The 21,274-nt window shown below is 34.7% G+C and overlaps 3 protein-coding genes and 1 pseudogene across 6 annotated transcripts; 3 read left to right on the forward strand and 1 right to left on the reverse strand.

Moving 5' to 3' along the window:
- The first annotated feature begins 1,344 nt into the window (after window positions 1-1,344).
- Window positions 1,345-3,368, forward strand: LOC103502474 (anthocyanidin 3-O-glucosyltransferase 2-like). The gene has a single exon (XM_008466414.3). It carries the CDS (start codon window positions 1,666-1,668, stop codon window positions 3,130-3,132), a length of 1,467 nt encoding a protein of 488 aa, XP_008464636.2. The 5' UTR covers window positions 1,345-1,665; the 3' UTR covers window positions 3,133-3,368.
- Window positions 3,369-4,386: 1,018 nt separating this feature from the next.
- LOC103502473 (putative UDP-glucose flavonoid 3-O-glucosyltransferase 3) lies at window positions 4,387-5,936 on the forward strand (annotated as a pseudogene).
- Window positions 5,937-12,388: 6,452 nt separating this feature from the next.
- On the forward strand, window positions 12,389-15,588 carry LOC103502479 (7-deoxyloganetic acid glucosyltransferase-like). 4 transcript variants are annotated; one of them, XR_007822656.1, is made up of 5 exons: window positions 12,404-12,572; window positions 13,107-13,803; window positions 13,888-14,847; window positions 15,093-15,158; window positions 15,312-15,588. XR_007822656.1 is itself a non-coding variant. In XM_008466422.3 (4 exons), the coding sequence occupies exons 2-3, from the start codon at window positions 13,221-13,223 to the stop codon at window positions 14,832-14,834; spliced, it is 1,530 nt and encodes a 509-aa protein (XP_008464644.2). In that variant the 5' UTR covers window positions 12,404-12,572; window positions 13,107-13,220; the 3' UTR covers window positions 14,835-14,847; window positions 15,312-15,588. The 4 variants fall into 4 exon arrangements, 3 of the variants coding, with proteins under 3 accessions (XP_050943951.1, XP_008464644.2, XP_050943952.1); XM_008466422.3 differs by lacking the exon at window positions 15,093-15,158; XM_051087995.1 differs by lacking the exon at window positions 15,312-15,588 and having other exon boundaries at window positions 15,093-15,265.
- Window positions 14,903-15,519, reverse strand: LOC103502478 (17.8 kDa class I heat shock protein-like). The gene has a single exon (XM_008466420.3). The coding sequence runs from the start codon at window positions 15,517-15,519 to the stop codon at window positions 15,040-15,042; it is 480 nt and encodes a 159-aa protein (XP_008464642.2). The 3' UTR covers window positions 14,903-15,039.
- Window positions 15,589-21,274: the final 5,686 nt, after the last annotated feature.

Here is a 21,274-nt window from a genome sequence, read left to right on the forward strand (position 1 = left end):
TATTCCCATCTCCTCATTCACTTTTATGTGTGTGTGTGAGTATCAAATAAATCCTTTGGTAAAATTTATCACTCAAAACTCAATTTACATTAATTTCAAACTTTTTCACACATTTTTCATTTAAAACTATACTAAAAACACAAAAGTGATTTGGGCTATTTTAGTATTTAAATTTATGAGGTCAATTGATCAAATATCTCCACATTCTTCCATCCTCATCCATTAAACAAAACAAAGATTAGCATAATGAAGAAAGCGAATTGATGGGCCAAACAAATCATAACCAATACAAAGTTTAATCATCAAGATGATGAGGAGCGATACAGAGTCTCCAAATTCATCAAATTCATCGGTTTAGGAGCTTACATTTGATAAACAACATGGAAGAAGACCCTAAAAAGCCAGCAAACTACATAACATACAAATGGGCAAAGAACAAGTCAGTTTTTTTCAAAAAGAACCTAAGCCTTCTTTGGAGATTTAGTTGCTTTAGGAGCCTTTGATGGAGATTTTTGGTTCTTTAGTAGTTGCTTTGTCACTTTTCTTTGGCAAAAGAACTGGGTTTGTGTTTGGAAGAACACCATCATGTGCAATTGTTACACCAGCAAGCAATTTCCCAAGTTCTCTTCATCATTCCTTATGGCCAACAATAATACGTGTCTAGGAATTATCTTCTGTTCTTCTTGTTGTCTCTGGCTGCATTTCCAGCCAATTCCAACACCTAATTTTCCCAAACTTGTCAAATTCGAAAATGATTTGAAATTCTAGATCATAAACCCTAGGATTCAATCATGTTAATCAATCATCCCAACCCAATCAAGCAACCGAGTTAACTTGAATTCAACATACCCAACAATAAATTCAGTTCCAAACTACAGCAATCACGTATCGAAAAGCAAGAATTACAATTCTCAGCGCAAATTTTAAAGATCCTTTCACTTCAATTCATCAGTTCTTTGAATTAAACTCAAATCCCTAACTAACAGACATGAAACACAAATCTAAACCAAATAGAAAGAAACATAGATCTAATAGAGGAACAAACAATAGCCCACTCCAACCTGAGGTCCAAACAGGTCCTTAAATATAGTTGAGGTATGTGGATTTGAAGTTTTGATTTTGAAGGGTTTTGACGATTTTGGATGACTTAACAAAGCGATTTTGTGGTAAAATAATAAAGGAAAAAGAATACTTGTGCCATCATGAACTAAGTGAAGGCACAAATAGCTCAATTTCGAGACCGAGGTTGCAGTCAACTTTAAATTATAATCAATAGACATAGTTTGTTGAAAGGATTTTCATGGAGAAAGCTCAAGAATATTAAGTAGTAGAGGCGATATAGGGTGGTCTAAATGATATCTATTAAGTTGAAAGGAACAGTAACAACCATTTTAATTTTTCAATTACGTAATTAAAACGAATAGTAACTTTCAAAAGTAAAAAAGTTATATCCATCTCCACAGAGAAAATGAGCAGAAACATGCAATAAGTGATTAAAGAGTGTGTGTTTATGATCTTATCAGATTCACATCGTACTGCTCATTCAAGAACCACACATATTTGGTCCCAACCTTATCTTTCATATTTCAAACAACTTTCCTTCCCCATCTACCATTTGCTTAACAATTCTCTGTGAATCTGTAAGCAATTCATTACCAAATCAAGATGTTTGAGCTCATTTTCATACCTGCCCCCGGAATTGGTCACCTTGCATCCACCGTCGAAATGGCCAACGTTCTCGTCACTCGAGACCATCGTCTCTCAGTCACATTGCTTGCCATGAAGCTTCCCTATGATGTCAAAGTTGCTGAATGTATTGAGTCACTTTCTACATCTTTCGCAGGCAAAAATATACAATTCAACGTCCTTCCAGAACCGCCTCTTCCGGAAGAAAGTAAAAAAGACTTCATTGTGTTGGTTGAAAGCTACAAGCCTTATGTTAGAGAGGCTGTATCCAACTTTACTGCCTCAGCAGCGACAAGTCTTGACTCGCCTCGGCTTGTCGGGTTAGTCATCGACATGTTTTGTACAACCATGATCGATGTGGGTAATGAATTTGGGGTTCCTTGTTATGTGTTTTATACTTGCAGTGCTAGTTTTCTTGCTTTTAGTCTTTATCTTCAAGAGCTTTATGAAGAGAATGGTAGCAATGAAGTGGTGGAACAGCTGCTGAACTCAGATAACGTTGAGTTAACTTTGCCAAATTTTGCTAATCCTATTCCTAGTAAACTCATTCCTACCCTATTTTCTAACAAGGACAAAGCTGTTTGGTTTCATAACCATATTAAAAGGTTTAGATTGGAAATCAAAGGGATTCTTATCAATACATTTGAGGAGATGGAATCACATGCGGCGAAGTCCTACTCTCAAGTCCTCCCACCTTTATATTTTGTTGGACCTGTTTTGCACTTGAAAAATGCCGGAGTGGCAGGATCAAGTGAGGCTCAAGACAATGCAGATATAATAATGAAGTGGCTTGATGATCAACCTCCATCATCAGTGGTCCTTGTGTGCTTTGGGACAATGGTGAGCTTTGATGAGGCTCAAGTGGCAGAGATTGCGAATGCATTGGAGGAAAGTGGGGTACGTTTCATATGGTCCCTTCGACAACCACCACCGAAGGGAAAGTTCGAAGCACCGAGAAACTATAACGACGTCAAAGACTTCCTACCTGAGGGATTTCTCGATCGGACAATGAGTATTGGGAGAGTCATTGGATGGACATCACAAGTGGAGATATTAGCCCATCCAGCCATTGGAGGATTCGTATCACATTGTGGTTGGAACTCGATACTAGAGAGTGTGTGGCACGGTGTGCCGATTGCAACATGGCCGATGCATGCCGAGCAACAATTCAATGCCTTTGAAATGGTAGTAGAATTGGGATTAGCAGTGGAGGTCACGTTAGACTATCGAATAACTTTTGGTGAAGACAAGCCAAGATTAGTGAGTGCAGAAGAGGTAAAGAGTGGGATCAAGAAATTAATTGGAGAAGAAAGTGATGAGGTAAGGAAAAAAGTGAAAGCAAAAAGTGAAGAAAGTCAGAAAAGTGTAATGGAAGGTGGTTCCTCCTTTATCTCGTTGGGAAAATTTATAGATGATGTATTGGCTAATTCAACAGGAGGAAGCTAAATGATGTAGTGTAATTCATGAGCCTAAAAGCACGTAGACCATTTTATTTTGTTGCCAAAGCTACCACTTCTAAATGTGATGAGAGTGGCATCTTGGATGGTTTCGGTTTGTGATGTTTGTTTTCGTCTTAGGATGTAAATGTAATAGAGCTAAAATCAGTTTGTTTCTGGCCAAAACCTTATTGTTTTGAAGATAGTTATTAATTAATAAAATGGTCGTTGCCTCACTTTTTGAAACTCAAGAATTTGCCATGCCCCCTTGCTTACATCATCATCAACCAAGTTTACAAATTTCCCCTTAATTTTATCTTTCCTTCTTCCTTTTCCCAATTTCTCCACTTTCCTAGTGGCAGTAGTGTCATCACTGGCTATTAAAATATTGCAGTGGGGTGACCGGAGTGGAATCACTACATTAGATGTGGTGACCAGAAAGCGAGAGATAAAAATGGAGATGTTGGAAAGCAAGAGAGCAAGCGAAAAACGGAGAAAGGGTGATCGTTGAGCATTGCAAAGGCCAGAGCAGAGGCAAGAGTAAGAAACTGAGAGAGAGAAAATCGAGTGAAGATTGAGATAGGGTGAGTGTTTGGATGTGCCACTGATGTGAGCGAAACTGTAAGAGAGGAGAGCAAGGGCGAGAGGACCAACGTGCGTCCACAAAATTCTTTTTTTTAATTTCCCTTAGATATCAAAGATCTTAAAATTTAGAAAGCAAGTGGTTCATCCATAAAATTACATCAAAAATATGGTAGAAAATAATTAAATAATAGCATGATCAACAAGTATAAAAGAGGCTGAATTACTTCCAAAAAAAAGTTCAATAACTTCCCGTCTTCCAAAACTTAAAAAAATATCTAATAAGTTCGGTGTCTAAGCCTCTAAACTAGCTTTTAAAAGATATAGTATGCATCTAAACTATCAATTATGTCTATCTTACCTTCCAAACTTGTAACTAAGAGGTACTTGACCTATTTGATACTTTTCTTTAAATTTACAGAACTTATCAACATAAAGTGAAAAGTGAAAGTTAATGGTCATGTACTATATCTAACCTTTAATTTTTTGTCTAATACATTCAAGTGACATGCCCCACTCCTTTGAGATCAAAGGTGTTATCCACATACCTCCTCTCACTGTAATTTCTTTTTAATACTAAACCTTATCATATTAGTTATATGTCGTTTTCTTTTCTTTTAGCCATTCATTTTGTGGCTCTTCATACTGAGCTTTCTTCATGTTAAAAAAACGGAGACTCCCACTTTGACCTTTAGAGTTCTAGTCTTTGTACCAATACTAAATGAAGAAGTTTGAGCTGGTTTTCATACCAGGACCTGGAATAGGTCATCTTGCATCTACTGCTGAGACGGCCAATATTCTTGTCACTCGAGATCACCGTCTCACTGTCACAGTGCTCGTCATGCAACTGTCTTACGACAACAAATCGATGGATCATATCCAACAACTTTCTGCATCTTTTGTCGGAAAATCCATACACTTGATCCTTCTTCCTGAACTGCCCATTCCAGAAGAATGTCAAAATGGTACGCCACAGCCCTCTATAGAAATCTATAAGCCTCATGTTAGAGAAGCTATGGCCAAGCATGTCAACTCTCAAACTAGTCCTGACTCGCCCCAACTAGTTGGATTTATCCTTGACATGTTCTGTATGACAATGATAGATGTTGCTAAAGAATATGAGGTACCTTGTTATTTGTTTATAATGACATGGCTGTTTGGCTGTATGAAAATACTAGGAAGTTTAGATCAGAAATCAAAGGTGTTTTGATCAATACTTGTGAAGAGATAGAATCTTATGTGGTTAATATGATGTCAAGTGGCTCATCCTCACAAGTTCCTTCCTTGTATTGTGTTGGACCTATTTTGAACTTGAAAAACACTGTCAACCAAGTAAATATACTTAAATGGCTGGATGATCAGCCTCAAGCATCAGTGGTCTTCTTGTGCTTTGGGAGTATGGGAAGCTTCGATGAGGAGCAAGTGAAGGAGATTGCACAAGGGCTGGAGCGAAGTGGGGTTCGCTTCTTATGGTCACTTCGGCAACCCCCGCCCAAGGGAAAATGGGTAGCACCAAGCGATTATGCTGATAGCAAAGACGTCTTGCCAGAGGGATTTCTTGACCGAACAGCGAGTGTTGGAAAGATCATTGGTTGGGCACCACAAGTTGAGATATTGGCCCACCCAAGCATTGGAGGGTTTGTGTCGCATTGTGGTTGGAACTCTACATTGGAGAGTTTATGGTATGGTGTGCCAATGGTGGCATGGCCAATGTATGCTGAGCAACAACTAAACGCCTTTCAAATGGTGGTAGAGTTGGGATTAGCAAGGGAGATCACATTAGATTATCAAAAGGATTATCGCATAGAAAGGTCAAAACTAGTAACTGCAGAAGAGATAGAGAGCGGAATAAGAAAAGTGATGAACGAAGGGGATGAGATTCGGAAGAAAGTCAAGGCCAAAAGCAAAGAAGTTCGGAAAGCTGTAATGGAGGGTGGATCTTCCTACATCTCATTGGTTCATTTCATAAATGATGTTTTAGCCAACTCATCCAATGGGAAAGAGTAAAGCAAAAAGTCTCAAGCGAATTTACCATAGGCTCAAGGGCTGAGCTCCCTCTAACTTCAATATGTTTTTATATGAGTATAAAATGAGGTAATTTTAGTTATCTGCATGGCATAGTGGTTGGACTTGTTCTATATATGTTCTGCACCACCATGATAGATGTGGCTAAAGAATTTGAGGTTCCTTAGTATGTGTTTTACATTTCTATTATTGGCTCTCTTGCTTATACTTTTGAGCTTTACAATCAGAATTATAGTAAGGTGTTGGTGTGGAACAGTTGCAGAACTCTGAAACTGGGTTATTGGTGTCTAGTTTTGCCAATCCGATTACTAGCACGGAATCGTCCCTCGTTCTTTGTTTGATTATAAAACTGCTCTTTCGCTTTATGATAATCTCAAAAGATTTAGGTAAGAAATCAAAGGTATTTGGATCAATATGGAAGAGATAGAGGAGTAGACAAGGAAGAAAGTACAAGCCAAAACTGAAGTGAAGTAGGAAAAGTGTAATGGAGGGTGAATCTTCCTTCATCTCATTGGGCCATTTTATAGTTTCAAATGCTTAGTAAATGAAAAATTTTCATTTCTCTGTCTTAAATCACCAATTTAACCCAAAAACTTGAGTTAGTGAGTAAAGAAAATTTTAATATTATATCTAACGCTAACGCTCCTCCTCACTTATCGGCAAAAGAACATTGCTTTAATATAATATCTAATACTCCTCATGTGTGGATTTGAAATATCAAGAATGACCCACAAGTGAAAATCAATACTAAATGGAGGAGGAAATAACATTGCGAGGGCTTGAACACAGAACCTCCCTAGTGAACACAGAACCACCCTAGACCACCTGCTCTCATACTATCTTAAATCACCAACTGAACCTAAAAACTTAAGCTAATGGGACTGATAATATAATATCTAACTCTATGTGTTGTCGAATCTATTCCTGTAGCACAACTAAAAGCCTAAGTTGATGACAACCCTATGTGTTGTCAAGTTTGTTCAAAAGGATTTTTGCGTAGAAAGGTCAATAATAATAAATGATAGAGGTGATAGAGAGTGGTGTAAGATTTAAATTTATTGTGTAGTTAAATGTTTTTAGATCCCAAGCGAAGGTTCGTTTTTGCCTAAAGTTTAACAAGGACTCCTGAATTTTCCTTATCTAGCCAACATAGGACTTCGATCACACTTCAAACGGTAACATTTTTACGAAGAAAACAAAAGATTATTCGTAGTTAAACAAGGTAAATCAAAGATTACCCCTTGGAGAAGAAATCTGAATTGCAAACCATCTTCCCAAAGCAGAAACAAAGCTGTTATTTGAATCAAGTACACCAGAAACAAACAAATTATACACACCACCCACCCCCAACTTGTGCTTTAATTCTTCATTAGAGAAAAAGGAAGAATATTATAGACAAAGGGAGGATGTTAAAGTTGCAATTGCATGAGCAGTTTTGTTCTCTCCTCTTTAGGAATGTGACAAAAGTAAAGAATATTAACAAGTCGAACAAAAATGATGTCGTCGGTTAGAATGCCTATTGAAATGCCTTGAATCTGTTGTATGAGACTTCAAAAGACCAAGCACAAGAGTATTGTTGGCATGTTTGTTATTTAAAATTTTTTATCTGTAATAAAAAATTTATTTTTCCATCTGCATATGTGGATGTAACTAACAAATTATTAGTGAACGACGTAAATATTGGCATCGTTTTTCTTTTACTAATTATGTTTTTTTGTTTTATTTGAATTGTTGATTTCATAACAATATCAATATTGGCAAACAAAGACTCTCTCCATTAAGGAGCTAAATAACCTAAAGTGCACCTAACCTAACACTTAAACAAACAAAAAAACAAGAAAAAGATTCCAACTTGAGGAATAAATAATTAGTAAATGAGACATCCCACATTTTCAAATCAAATCTTATTCTTTATCAAAGATTCAACTTTCATTATTATTTATTAGTTTCAAAGGGGGAAAAGACATACCTTTCTTTCTTCACTTGTCTGCTTCTTTTTCTGAGTGAAACTACAACGAGACTGCAAGTTGATTTATTATATTATATTTCTTTGAACAGCAAAGCCATGACGTATTTCTTAACTTTAATATGATGCATATATATGGTTCTCTTCATTCTACTTGTAGTCTTCATTTGTCCATTTCCTTTATAAAGATTCATTTGGTCTTCTCTTCTCCAAGCAACAAAAATTGTTATATATATACATAGTTAACCAACTCCAAAATATAAGACAGACCCTTCAAGCTAATTATCTTTTTGGAATTCGATTCTGGAGAGCCTCTGGTTCGGAGTGCCGATTGGGGCATGGGCGATGTATGGAGAGCAGGGTTTGAATGCGGTGGAGATAACAGCGGAGACCGGGCACGGCGTAGTGAGGGCGGAGAAGATCGAGAGTGGGATTAAGGAAGTGATGAAGGGCGATGGGGAGATTAGGAAAACGGTGAAGATGAAGAGGGAAGAAAGTAGAAAAAGCGTAATGGAGAATGGCTCTTCCTTTACCGCTCTTAATCGTTTCATTGAAGTCGTAATAGCCAAAGCCAATTACAAATAACTGTTATTACCACACTCTCGAACAGTTTTTATTTTAATCTTCAAATAACCCTTTTTTTTTTTCTATAGTACTGTATTATCTTATTCAAATAACTTAATTTAAATTCTATTATTATTTTTTTAAATTATTATAATCAGAATACTTCTCTCTACATTATATATTATTATAACACTACTATTATAATTTCTTCTTCAAACACATACTATTATAATACTATATTCTTCTCTTAAACACATACTACATAATACTATCAATAATAACCTTTTTTCCAAACACGTATTATCATTGTACTTGGATTATCATAATCCTCGGATTATTATAATCTTTTTTTCTCATAACTTTTTCTCTCCCCCAAACATACCTTTAAAGATTTTCTTAGTGTTTTCATTATTGTATTCTGTATATATTAGTATATTACCACGTGCAATGCACGTTTTTTCTATTTTTTAATTTTTTTCAACAATTTAATTTAACTGTTAGTTAAATAATATAATTGTATTCGAGATATGTTTATACGAATTTAATACATTTTTTAAATTTAATTTTGATTTATTTTTATTTTTATTTTTATTATCTTCTATTTAGATTATTTAATTTATTATTTTTTTTTTGTTTTAATTTATAACGATACATTCTTATTAAATAATCAAACTGTAACCGAAAAAATATGTATTTCAATAATTGTTTAGGGTAATACAAATAATAATGCGATTTTTTTAAAATAATAAAAAGAAAAAATTACTTTCACTTCATGCAAATTACCAAAAAATGTTTTTAAAAAAATTGACTATATTTGGTATTGAATATTTTGCTCACTTTCTCCATTTTTATAATTCCCCCGATAATTATTATTATAACAATAAATATAACTAATTAACCAATTCAAGTTACAAATTCAAAACTTCTTTTTTATACAATGTTTTTTGTCTACAGTTTCTTTGATTTCACCGGTACTTTTGTTGTTGCCATAAGGACTCCTCTTGATAGGGCTACATGTAGTTGACCATGAGAAAAGACATCTTGAGGAAGATAAACTCCTACATTTGGTATCGTCTGTCTTTAGGCCTTATTGATAGTCATTGCAAAACATAATTTTATTGGAAACCGTTTTCTCTTAAATTTGAATGGATATCCTTCGTCGTTTGCAGGACTCATTGGTATTTGTGGTAGAAAAAAAAGTTCGTGTATTTTATCTATTGCAATTTCTGCATAAATTATATTTTTGTGAAACTCACGACAAACCTTTCTAGTTCCATTACATAGACCATTGCTTGGGTCTAAGTTTCTCAATAGTATAATTGGGCAATATCTTTTTAGAAACAATTTGTGTGGAGGAACACCGTTAGGCAACAATGAATTGAGAAATTCCTTTTGATAATAATTAAGTATATCGTCAATTGCTTCATTAAGTCTCTTGATATTCTTCCATTTTTCCAAGAAACAACTCGATCATTCTTTCATTTATCTGGTCAACATACTCATTTATTGTCGATAGAATTGCTCTACTGGTCATGTATTTTGTTGAAGTAGCATGCGTTTTGAGATCAGGATAAACAATATTCAATAACTTCAATATTGAATCTTCTTCATTTGCACCTATAACAGTGAGGGTAGGGAGGCAAATATAATCATCTTTTATTGACAGTTCAGTTCCATTTCCAATCTTCAACAAATATTTTGCAAAATTGGTATCACTTTGGGCTCTCATATTTTTAGTTAGTTGGATTTTTTCCATTTTATTTCGAAGGTATGACTTTACCAAACTTTCATTAATAGTCTGTCGTGTTATAGCTCGTGGGACAACAGGTAACACTTGTCGAAAATCTCCTCCAAACACATCAATCTTTCCACCAAATGGTTCTGGATTATTCATTATATTTCTAAAAGTTATGTCAATTGCTTCTATTGTGCCCTTTTTTGACATTGACGTCTCGTCCCAAATTATTACTTTTGCTTGCTTCATCAATTCTGCCTTATTACTTTGCTTAGAAATGTTGCATACATATGACTCATGTGTTCTAATGGTATATTAAATCTAGAATGAGTTGTTCACTCCCTGACATAATTGAAGTAGTAATATCTAATGTTGTTGTTGCAATTGCAATCATATTTCTTGATCTTATAGTACCTAACAAAGCACAATACAAAATATTTTCTCGATTCCTCCTGGCCCATCAATAAAAAGTACACCACTTTAATTACTCAAAATTCTGTCAACAATAATATCATATGCAATCTTTTGGTCTTCATTCAACTTTGAAGGAGTTTGAATATCTTCATTTGATACTACAATTGATTTTTTCAATTATTTCTTTTATATAGAAATTATATCCAACTTCTGCCATATATTTGATTTTAGGCAAATCATACATAATGATTTGCATAAGTTCCATCCTCTTCATTTGATATCGTCAATCTCAACATGAACTTTCTAATGTGACCATTTATCATTTTACATGTTTGACATGATATTATTTTAGAATCTAAGGGATAAAGTTTCATTACATGAAATGCATTTTCCAAACTATGGATTTTCTTTGTTCTGAATTCTAACAATTCTACCAATAAAGTAGCAAATTTTATCTTCCATCTTCCCTTCGATTATGTAATTCATGTTTGCTTCTTTTGCTTCAAGCATTTTTTAGATGATATAGAAGATCTCTAAACGTCCGATCTTTAGATAGGCTATCAAACCTAAAAAATAAATATGGTTAGTAATTTGTTTAGACATTAGCAAATTCTATTTTAACCATGATCTTATTTAAATATGCTTGCCTTGTCTTTAATGCATTCACCCTCTCTCACACATTGGATTTGTAAGAGTAGTAGTAGTAGGAGGAGTAGTAATAGCAGGAGTAGAAGTAGGAGTAGGAGTAAGAGCAGGAGTAGGAGTAGGAGCAAGAGCAAGAGCAAAAAGCAGAAGCAGAGAACAGGAGTAGGAGCAGTAGTAGGAGTAGCAATAGTAATAGTAACCGGAGTAGCAACAATAGCAATAGCATGAGTAAAAGTAGTAGCAGTAGTAATAATATGAGTAGTAGTATTATTTTCTAAAAATGCTCAGTAGTAATAATATGAGTAGCAGTATTATTCTCTAAAAATGCTCATTTATTTTCAGCCAAATAATTATTTAATAGTCAACTAATCAATATAAAATATAAATACTGAATGAATATAAATAACTTACTAGTTGTCTATTATATGAATCTCTTTTCTTTTTTTTTTTCAATTCCATTTTTCGATTATCATTGATTTCACTTGAATTACTCTATCTATTCCATTTCTTGATTATTATTGATTTCACTTATATTACTCTATCAATAATATAAAATACAGTATTTTTTATTAAAGAGAAGAAAAATAAAGTTACAAAAAAATTTCTATATATACTCATTTGAGGTTGTAAGGTGTCTTTAGTTTGCTACTAATTCAAAATTCATCGATTCTAGCTCATTTAGTTTACATGTTGCATCTTCTAATTCATCGACTTTGCTATTTTGTATCAAAATTCTATTGTTGACATTTGGAAATCTTCTATCAATAGGCTTTACATTGCCCTCAATTATCATAATTGTTTCTCCTTTCTCCAACTTTGTATTGAACTTCTCAATTTGTTCATTGAACATCGTGGTTTGAATACATTCTCCCTAAAAAATAATTTCTTTCAAAAATTTACCAAATAAAAAATTAGTTTTTTTAAAAAAAATATAATTTTTACCTCTTTATTAACTTCGTTAATTTTCTTTTATTCGTAGAGGTTCTCCTTTTTTTATTTGTATGTTGTTGGACAACAAACTCTCTTACCATCCCTAACTTTGTAAACCAGCATTTTTTAAAATCAAATTGATTGTGGTGGTTCCTGTCATATAGTAGTACAAAGAAAAATTAAGATTAAGAAAGATATTAGATTCAAATTAATTTGACCTAAATTTGCAAAAATCGTTATTAATTGAAAACTAAATAGTAAAGAAAAAGTGTAATACACCTTTCGTAGATTGAAATCGACGGTAAGCTAAATGATATATTTCGGACCAAATTGAAAAGAAAAGAAAAACAATGACTTAAAATAGTAATAATAAAATGACATTGGAGGTACCGTTGGATATAATTTCATGTTACGGTCCAATAATTTCATAACTTCAGCTCTACACACTCTCTAGTCTCTCCTCTACCTCACTCTACTTCACGCTTACGGAGAAAATTCCAACCTCCACTCCCCCACCATGCCCATCGCCATACAAAATTCTCCCACCCATTTCTCTCATTTCTTTCTCTCTCCGCCGAAATCCTACCAGGTTCATATACTTTCTCACCCATCTGCTTTAATTTTCGACTCTCTCATCGTTTTTAGGGTTAATTCATCTCCGATCCTTTCCGACCCTAATCCCAAACTCAATTCTATCGCTTATATGTTTTTGTCTTATTGCTTTTCTCTCTTCATTGACTTTTAGGTTTAAGATTTTGTTTTGCAAATTGAGGTTGTGTGATTGAAGTTTGGATCTAACCGAGGATGTTTGCTTTATTGGTCGAGTCTGTAGATAGATCATGGTTGAATACTTTATTCGCATTCTGATTCTGATTGTTATAAAGACCCATTCTCGGTGTTCAAAAGAAAACGAACTATGATGGGGGAATCTTGTTTGCCTTCTTTACTAAATAGCATAATCTGTTTTTGTCGGAGTATCGTAATCATATATTTGGAATTTATCTCCTTCGATCTGTTACCATTTATATATCTTTCTTGGGGTTTTTGTCATCGTCTTTTTCGCTAGTTGTCCGCTTTTTTGGTTTTGTTTCGTCCCTAACTTTATTTCTTGCCATTTCAATAGAAACCTTGGTGCTCGGGTTGTGTGGAGTGGAGGAGTACTAAGACGCGTGGTGGTAATTAATATTGGTACTCCTAATGAACAGAGATAATAAAATGGCGTCTGCAAGCCTAGGAGATGGGGGAGTTGGTAGTTCTAGGTCTGTCAATGGCTTCAAGGGTTCATCAGGAAAATAAAAGCCAGCATCGTGGGAAGTGGAGAATCATGGAGAACGAAGAAACAGAACCTCATGTTCTGATCTTCCCCTTCCCAGCTCAAGGCCATGTCAACTCTATGCTCAAACTCGCCGAGCTTCTTTCTCTCTCCGGCCTCCGTATCACCTTCCTTAATATCCACCGAATTCACCACAAACTCACTCTCCACACAAACTTTCAATCTCGTTTCTCTCGCTTTCCCAATTTCCAATTCCAAACGATCACCGATGGCCTTCCCCTCGAAAATCGCCCCATCGGCAACTTCTCTGACTTGATCAACAGTTTGAAATCCATCACCAAGCCGCTTCTCAAGGAGATGCTGCTCTCCGGTGAATTGGGTCCGACTCCCACTTGTATAATTCTTGATGGGCTTTTCAATTTCATCTTCGATGTTGACGCTCATCCTAACATCCCTGTTTTCAGTTTCCGAACTATTAGTGCTTGTTCTTTCTCGGCTTATTCATTTGTTCCCAAACTCATTGAAGATGGTCAGCTTCCGATTGAAGGTAGTTGAATCAACGATCTATTTTGCAATTCCCCTCAGTTCGTTTGCTGTTTGTGCTAATTAATTGATTTGTTTTGAATTTCAGGGGAAGAAGATATGGATAGAATCATCAACGGGGTGGTTGGGATGGAAAATGTTCTCCGATGCAGAGATCTCCCAAGCTTCTGCCGATTGGAAGACCCATTTGATCCAAGACTTCAATACGGCGTGACACAAACCATACAAAGCTTCAAATCCCACGCTCTGATATTCAACACATTTGAGGATTTGGAAGGACCCATTTTGTCGTGTCTTCGAAGTCGGTGCTCAAACATCTACGCGATTGGACCTCTCCACGCCCACCTGAAAACCAAGCTTTCCAGTGAAATATCTCCGACGGCATCAGAGTCCAATAACGGCCTCTGGGAGGTGGATCGAAGCTGCTTGGCGTGGCTTGACGCTCAGCCACCTAAATCTGTTATTTACGTTAGCTTTGGAAGCGTTGTAGTCATCGATGATGACCAATTGAGGGAGTTCTGGCATGGATTGGTGAATAGTGGGAAGCGGTTTCTGTGGGTTCTGCGGCCCAATTCCGTTGCCGGAAAAGATGGGGTTCCAGCGGAGTTGGAGGAGGAGACAAAGGAAAGAGGTTATATAGTGGGTTGGGCGCCGCAAGAGGAAGTGTTGGCTCATAAAGCCATTGGAGCGTTTTTGACTCATAGTGGATGGAATTCGACTTTAGAGAGCATAGTTGCCGGCGTGCCGATGATTTGTTGGCCTCAATTTGCGGATCAGCAAACAAACAGCCGATACGTGAGTGAAATTTGGAAGATTGGGCTGGATATGAAGGATGTTTGCAACAGAGAAACAGTGGCAAAGATGGTGAATGATGTAATGGAAAATAGGAAAAATGAATTGATGGGTTCTGTTATTGAAATTGCAAAGTTGGCTATTACAAGTGTGGAAGAAGGTGGATCGTCATATTGTGATTTGGAAAGAATGATTAAGGATATTCGATTGCTTTGTCAACGACAGAAGGAGACCATTGATTGACACTTCATTCTCTGTATGTTTAAGCTTATAAATATATCGTTCTAGTTGATTTAGCTATGAAAACATAATTATTGAAGAAGATGGTTTACTTTGATCAATAAGTAGACGATAGTATAAACCAAAGTGAAATTTAAACCACAGGAGATTTTACAAAACATGATCATAGAGTAAACAGACATAGAAAAACAGGGAGAAACATAGAACTTCAACCAGAGATTTCAATGGATTTAATTTCAGGCTTCTTCTCTTCCATCTTAGGCACTGTCACCATGAGAACTCCATTCTCCATACTAGCTTTCACCTCATCGACTTTAGCATTCTCAGGTAGCCTGAACCTCCTCATGAATTTGCCACTACTTCGTTCAATTCTATGCCATTTGTCGTTCTTCTCCTCCTGTTCTTTGCTTCTCTCTCCACTGATCTGCAGAACTCTTCCTTCTTCAACCTCAACTTTGACTTCTTGTTTGTTGATTCCAGGAAGATCGGCTGTGAAGATGTGGGCTTGTGGGGTCTCCTTCCAGTCGATGCGAGTGTTGGCAAAAGTAGAGGTTTCACGAGCAGAGGAAGGAAGGTTAGCCAGTGAATTTGAGAATGGGAAGCCTTGGAATGGATCCCAGACGTCTAATGAAAAGGGGTCGAAGTCGTTGCTTCGGCGACCACGGAAAAAGCTTGGAATGAGTGACATGGCGGTGGAGGTGTTGGTTTGTGAAAAGAGGGTTGAGCGAAATATGAGTTATTGCTTGGTGCTGATGATAGGGGCAATTAAGGGAAGATGAAGGGTTTAAATGGGGATGGAAATAGAGAATTGTAGATATTTCTAGACTTTTCTCCAGTTTTCATTCCTCTTTTCTTTTCGATTCCATAATATTCTCCAACGTTCTACACCATTGGAGAAAACCAAGTAGTAGAAAAGAGTAATGAACTTTCACAACTAATCTTACATATGGATTTAATAATTTATCTCCTCCTAAATAAGAAGAAATAATAATATTATTATAAATACTATTAATATATTTCTATTGTTAATAAGTGCTTTTATTAGGGTTAATAGTATATTTCAATTAATAATATATTTCATTAATAACGTTGATTAGTAATATATTTCTATTGTTAGTAATAAGTTCTTTTGTTACAATTAATAATGTTGATTAAAATTTAAGTAATTTAGCTTTTATTGGAAACATTTAAGGAAAATAATTAGTGAGTTTAATTAAAATTTAATTTGATTGATCGGTTAATTAGTGGGTTTAATTAAAATTAAATTTAATTGATTGATAAAAAGTGAAATATTCGTAAGGATATAGATGGAATTTTAAAAAAAATTAAAAGGTAAAGTTAGTTCTAAAATATTTTTTTAACATCCTACTCTTTTATATATTATAGGGGACTCGTTTTCAGTGAGAAAGTAAAGGTTAAATATTTAACTGGAAGGGAAGAAAGAAAAACAGATAAAATAGAGAAGAGATATGTTGAAGTTGGGGAGAAAAAAGAAAATTGAAGAGGTGCAGATATTTTAATTTTAATTTAAGGTATGAATGAAACTTTGGAAAGTTTGGTAACTAATTGATAATGCTTTCTATCCATGTATTAATAGTATTACTATTTTTGACCATTTTCAAGTTTAGGTATTATTCAACATTTTTTTTTTTTGGAGTTTAAGTGTATATTTTAAACAAAACATTCATAATTTCCATCCAAAACTAATTGTAGGAGTATTTTTTAACCATTTCTATAGTGTATGAATAAGGTTCGACGCCTTATTCTGAAAACACTATGGATGCGGTCCACTTTGTAGTTAGTACAAACGAAGTGATCTAAATCGTTCATGTAAAGACATGAAAGTGGGGGCATCCTATGTTAAGAGTTTACATAAAATGGAACCAAGAAATAATCACTTTTAAGTTATAATACTGTTGACTATATAAACTGACTATTTCGATTATGACGACCTAGATAACTTAATCTTAATCCTGAGCTAACTATGAACTTCTGTTCAAACGGTATTATCCTTAGATTTGCATAGATGAGGGCAGCTCAATGGCGATAGCCTAATAAGCCTTCCAATTCAGGGGTAAGATCGGGTGGATGACTAAGGACATAGGGTGCAAGATAGAATTCACTCCTACCCATTTTAGGATTAGTAGATAGGTTGTTCCCTTAAGAACTGAATCGAAGTTTTGAATAAGGACCCCACCCTCTCATTGGCCCGAGAGAGATTCGGTTTATAGGTTGGACCTAAAATCAATTGTTCAATAGTGGATCAGTGAGACTTAAGGAACAAGATGTAGTTTCGAGGGTAAAACGATATTTTGACTCAGTCGAGATTACGAACAATCTGTGAAGGAATAACTTACTGATCATGGTTATATAAAATGGACAGAAATATATCTATAGTGAGGGGAGTGCAACTACGAGACTTTAGTGGAATGACTTGTTAGTTAACGAATGTTAATTAACTTGGTCTAAAAGGGTTTAGCCAGTTAATCTCGGATCGTTAGAGCCCATGATCTATAGGTCCATTAGATTTCCCTACTAGCTCATACGGAATTAACTTAGAACAACATGTTGGAATAATTCAAATTGTTCGAATTATGTAAAGAGAGAGAAATCGACTAGTCGTCAGTTATAGCTTTGAGCAAGAGCTTTATGTTTAAATGTGATTTAAATATTAAAATATGAATAGGAATTCATATTAGAAAGCTCGGAATTAATGGAAATGGTCAAATTTGTAAAAACTAAAAATGTTGACTTTTGGCTTTGAAAAGTCAAACTTTGATAGGCTTTATACTCAAATGTGACTCGAATTTGAAAAAAATGAATGTGGATTTATGCTCAAAAAGTTGGAATTAGTCAATACGAACAGAATGGTAAAAAGTCAAAATGTTGACTTTTGACTTAAAAAGTCAAAGTTTGACTTTGACTAGAATGGTCATATGACCATTTTGGCCCATGACCAAAGTTAGGAAAATCCAACATTTTGTTGGATAATTCCACTAACTCTTAGTGGGCTATGTGGAAGCTTATGGTAATGACACAAAGCCCACTAAGAGAAAATGGAATGACGATTAATTCCACTAAATGTTAGTGGAATGCAAGGTGTTGAGATTTTGGTGAACTAATTACATGTAAAGTTGCATGTAATTAGGTTATAAATAGTCCTCTTTTCGAATTGAAAAAGACATTTTGGCCATTTTGATTTTCAAATTTTTTTCCTCTCTTCAAAATAAAACTTATCTCAACCTAATTCCCTCAATTTTTTCCACATCTCTCTCTAATTCCTTCAATTAACGGGTCCCACAATCCGGTTCTTAGTCCGAAGATTAGTGGGTCAACTCTAGTGGAGGTCCGGTTCGAGTTTGGGAGAAGATTTGGATAAGTCGGAAAAAGCTTCAAAGGTTTGTTTTTTTTGAACCCTAACTAGTGTAATTAGGGTTGTGTTTAATACATGTTAATATCTTAGTGTTTAGATGCAATTAGAATAAAATCCGATTCTTTTATCTGCTGCGCTTGTTTCGTTTCCATCAATATGTTGATGACATACGCATAGCAAGTAATGATGTAGGTTTATTGCATGACACTAAGAGGTTTCTCAAAAGAAATTTTGAGATGAAGGATCTTGGTGATGCTTCTTTTGTATTAGGAATAGAAATATTGCGAGATTGCTCTGGTATTTTGAGATTATTACAAGAGAACTACATTAAAAATTTTTAAGTAGATTTGACATGAAAGATTGTGCACCAAGAGATATCCCTGTTGCTAAAGATGATAAATTTCATTTAGGTCAATGTCCCGAGACCATACTTGAGATTAAGGAGATGCATAAGGTTCTCTATGCATCAGCTGTTGGAAGCCTAATGTGTTTATAGTTGGAGTGTTAGGCATATTTGAGCAATTAGATGATGGATCAATAGAGAGCAACCAATCGAGTTATAAGGTATTTACAAAGAACAAAAGGTTATATGCTCACTTATTGGAGATCAGAAATTTTGGAGATCATTTGGTATTCTTATTCTGATTATGTTGGATGCCTATACAGTTTGTGATCCACTTGAGGCTATAACTTCATGTTGGTTGAAGGAGTTATATTTTGGAAAAGTATTAAACAAACCCTTATGGCTTCTTCTACCATAGATGTGAAGTTTATAGCATGTTATGAGGCATCTAGTCATGGAATATGGTTGCAAAATTTTGTCAATAGGCTGCAAATAGTAGTTGACGAAAACCAACAAATTATTTTGTGACAATAACTCAACAGTAATGTATTCCAATAACAACTGAAGCAATACAAAGTCAAAGCATGCAGATGTAAAGCTTCTAGTTGTAGAAGAAAAAGTTCAAAATGGTCAAATTTTTGATATAACACATAAAGAACAAGCTCGATGCTGACAGATCCATTGACTAAAAATACACCGCTAAAGTTTTCCTTGAGTATGTTGCTTATATGGGTGTTAGTCAATTTTCTAATTCCATGGTTTAGTGGGAGTTTGTTATTAAGGATGTTCTTTGACCTTAATTTTTTTATTTTCTATATAGAATAAAATTGATGGTTTATGTTTTATTATCTGAACTTGTTTATCATGCATGCAGTTTTGCAAATGTGGTTTAGCATAAAGTTTTTCAAGAATGATCTTATTAAAGAATTTGGATCAGTTAGAAACAGGCATGATCCAGATCACTTTGCATGTAGTTCCCATGCTATCCATCCATACTTGATCTATGCCATTGAATGTATTGGAATTGGTGATCAAGGAAGGTTTAGTTACAAGAATAGTGACAAAAGTCGTCTTGGTTCCATACTGATACAAGAGATGTACTAGATTGAACTAAAGAGGAAGTCTATTAAATCAACCTGTTTACGCGCTTAAGGTTTATGTAATTTAATTATATCATGAATACAAACATAGCTCAAGTGGGAGATTGTTAGACGTATAAATAATAAGTATAATTAAAGTGTGGGCTATGTATGTAAATTAATAATTTATCAAATTGAGTTATTTTATTTAATTGGGTCTATTATGTGATCTATTTAATTAAGGTCCACGATTTCTAATTGAGTATGGACTAAATGGGTGAAGCCTATTCCTAGATTTATTAGGATTTAATGGAGATCTTAATTAAACTAGTATATAAAGAACCTTAGGGCTATGATCCCCAATATACCAAAAAAATAAGCACTGAGTCTTTCTTTTATCCCATCAAGAGAAGAAAGATCCCACTAAGGTCATTACGGTTTTGGTTGAGAAAGACAATAGCCATTTTATAGCCGTCATCAATTCAAGGAGATGGAATCTATTATGGATCAATTTCAAAACATGAAAACTCGAATAAGAAAATTGTAATACGCATTAAATTAATTAATCTACGAAACTATTAATATTTTTCAAACATTTTTTAATGTGCTTACTATACAGTGCCTCGCTATAAGTTTTATGGATATGCTATTGTTACAATTGTATAATTTAAGTCTCCATATATTTTGAATGATCTTAAATTTTGTTCCTCAATATTAATTTTAGCCATATGTGAAATATGTTTTTATCTTATTTTTCATTTAATAATATTGTTGTTGTTTTTATTATTATTTTGTTTGTGAAAGGAAACACTTTTGGAATCTTAAATTAACCTTGGGTAATTGAAGTCCATGAGATCATTATCTTAATTAGTTTGGGGGATTGGTAGTTTTAGGGGGAAGTTCATATCTCTATTTTACAACATTTTTGACCAATAAAAAGAAATATTGAAGTCAAGAACATATGCATAGTTAAGAAAAGATTGAGATTTACTAATTTAAAGTTTCAGTCTAAAGTAGTTAGGAAGCATAAGAAAAGTGGTTGGTGAACTTGAAAGTTTCTTTTTCCACAAATTGCAAGATTACAATAACTTATCTAATTCTCTGTAAATAAATCAATTTTAAAAAAGAAAAAAAGACAGCGAAGCAATGACATCATCTATATCCCATTAAATTATGAGAAAGGAAGGAAATCCTTTGTAACCATAATACTTCTATTTTCTTTTACTCCACTATTATCCTTCCATCGACTTATCTCCTAAAACTACTTATTCTGTCTTACCTTAACTCTTAGAGGGTGTTTGGGGTTAGGGTTTGGGCTGTGGGGTTAGGTTAGCCCAACCTTAACCCCCGTTTGGGCCCAATGTTAAGAAAACCCTAGTTTTAGGGTTTCCTTAACACGATTTTACTATAATCGTTGGATTATAGTATGGTGGGGGCGGGGGAGGAGGAGTTGAGGGCGGAGAAGATTGAGGCGGGGATTAGAAAGTTAATGGAAGGTTCAGAGGAGATTAAGAAGGCAGTGATGGTTAAGAGTGAGGAAAGTAAGAAGGCAACAATGGAGGATGGATCTTCTTTTAATGATCTTAATCGTTTTATCAATCATGTGTTCCATAATATTTAATGCCCATTGATTTTACTTCTCTTATAT

The sequence above is a fragment of the Cucumis melo genome, chromosome 7 (genome assembly GCF_025177605.1).
Source record: "Cucumis melo cultivar AY chromosome 7, USDA_Cmelo_AY_1.0, whole genome shotgun sequence".
NCBI lineage: Eukaryota > Viridiplantae > Streptophyta > Magnoliopsida > Cucurbitales > Cucurbitaceae > Cucumis > Cucumis melo.

What these genes read in the sequence shown, in the direction of transcription:
- LOC103502474 (XM_008466414.3), top strand. Translation starts at nt 1,666, where the DNA reads ATGTTTGAGCTCATTTTCATACCTGCCCCCGGAATTGGTCACCTTGCA.
- LOC103502479 (XM_051087994.1), top strand. Translation starts at nt 13,221, where the DNA reads ATGGGGGAGTTGGTAGTTCTAGGTCTGTCAATGGCTTCAAGGGTTCAT. An exon ending in TGGTCAGCTTCCGATTGAAG is followed by an intron (nt 13,804 to 13,887) that starts GTAGTTGAATCA and finishes TTTGAATTTCAG; the next exon opens with GGGAAGAAGATATGGATAGA.
- LOC103502478 (XM_008466420.3), bottom strand. Translation starts at nt 15,519, where the DNA reads ATGTCACTCATTCCAAGCTTTTTCCGTGGTCGCCGAAGCAACGACTTC.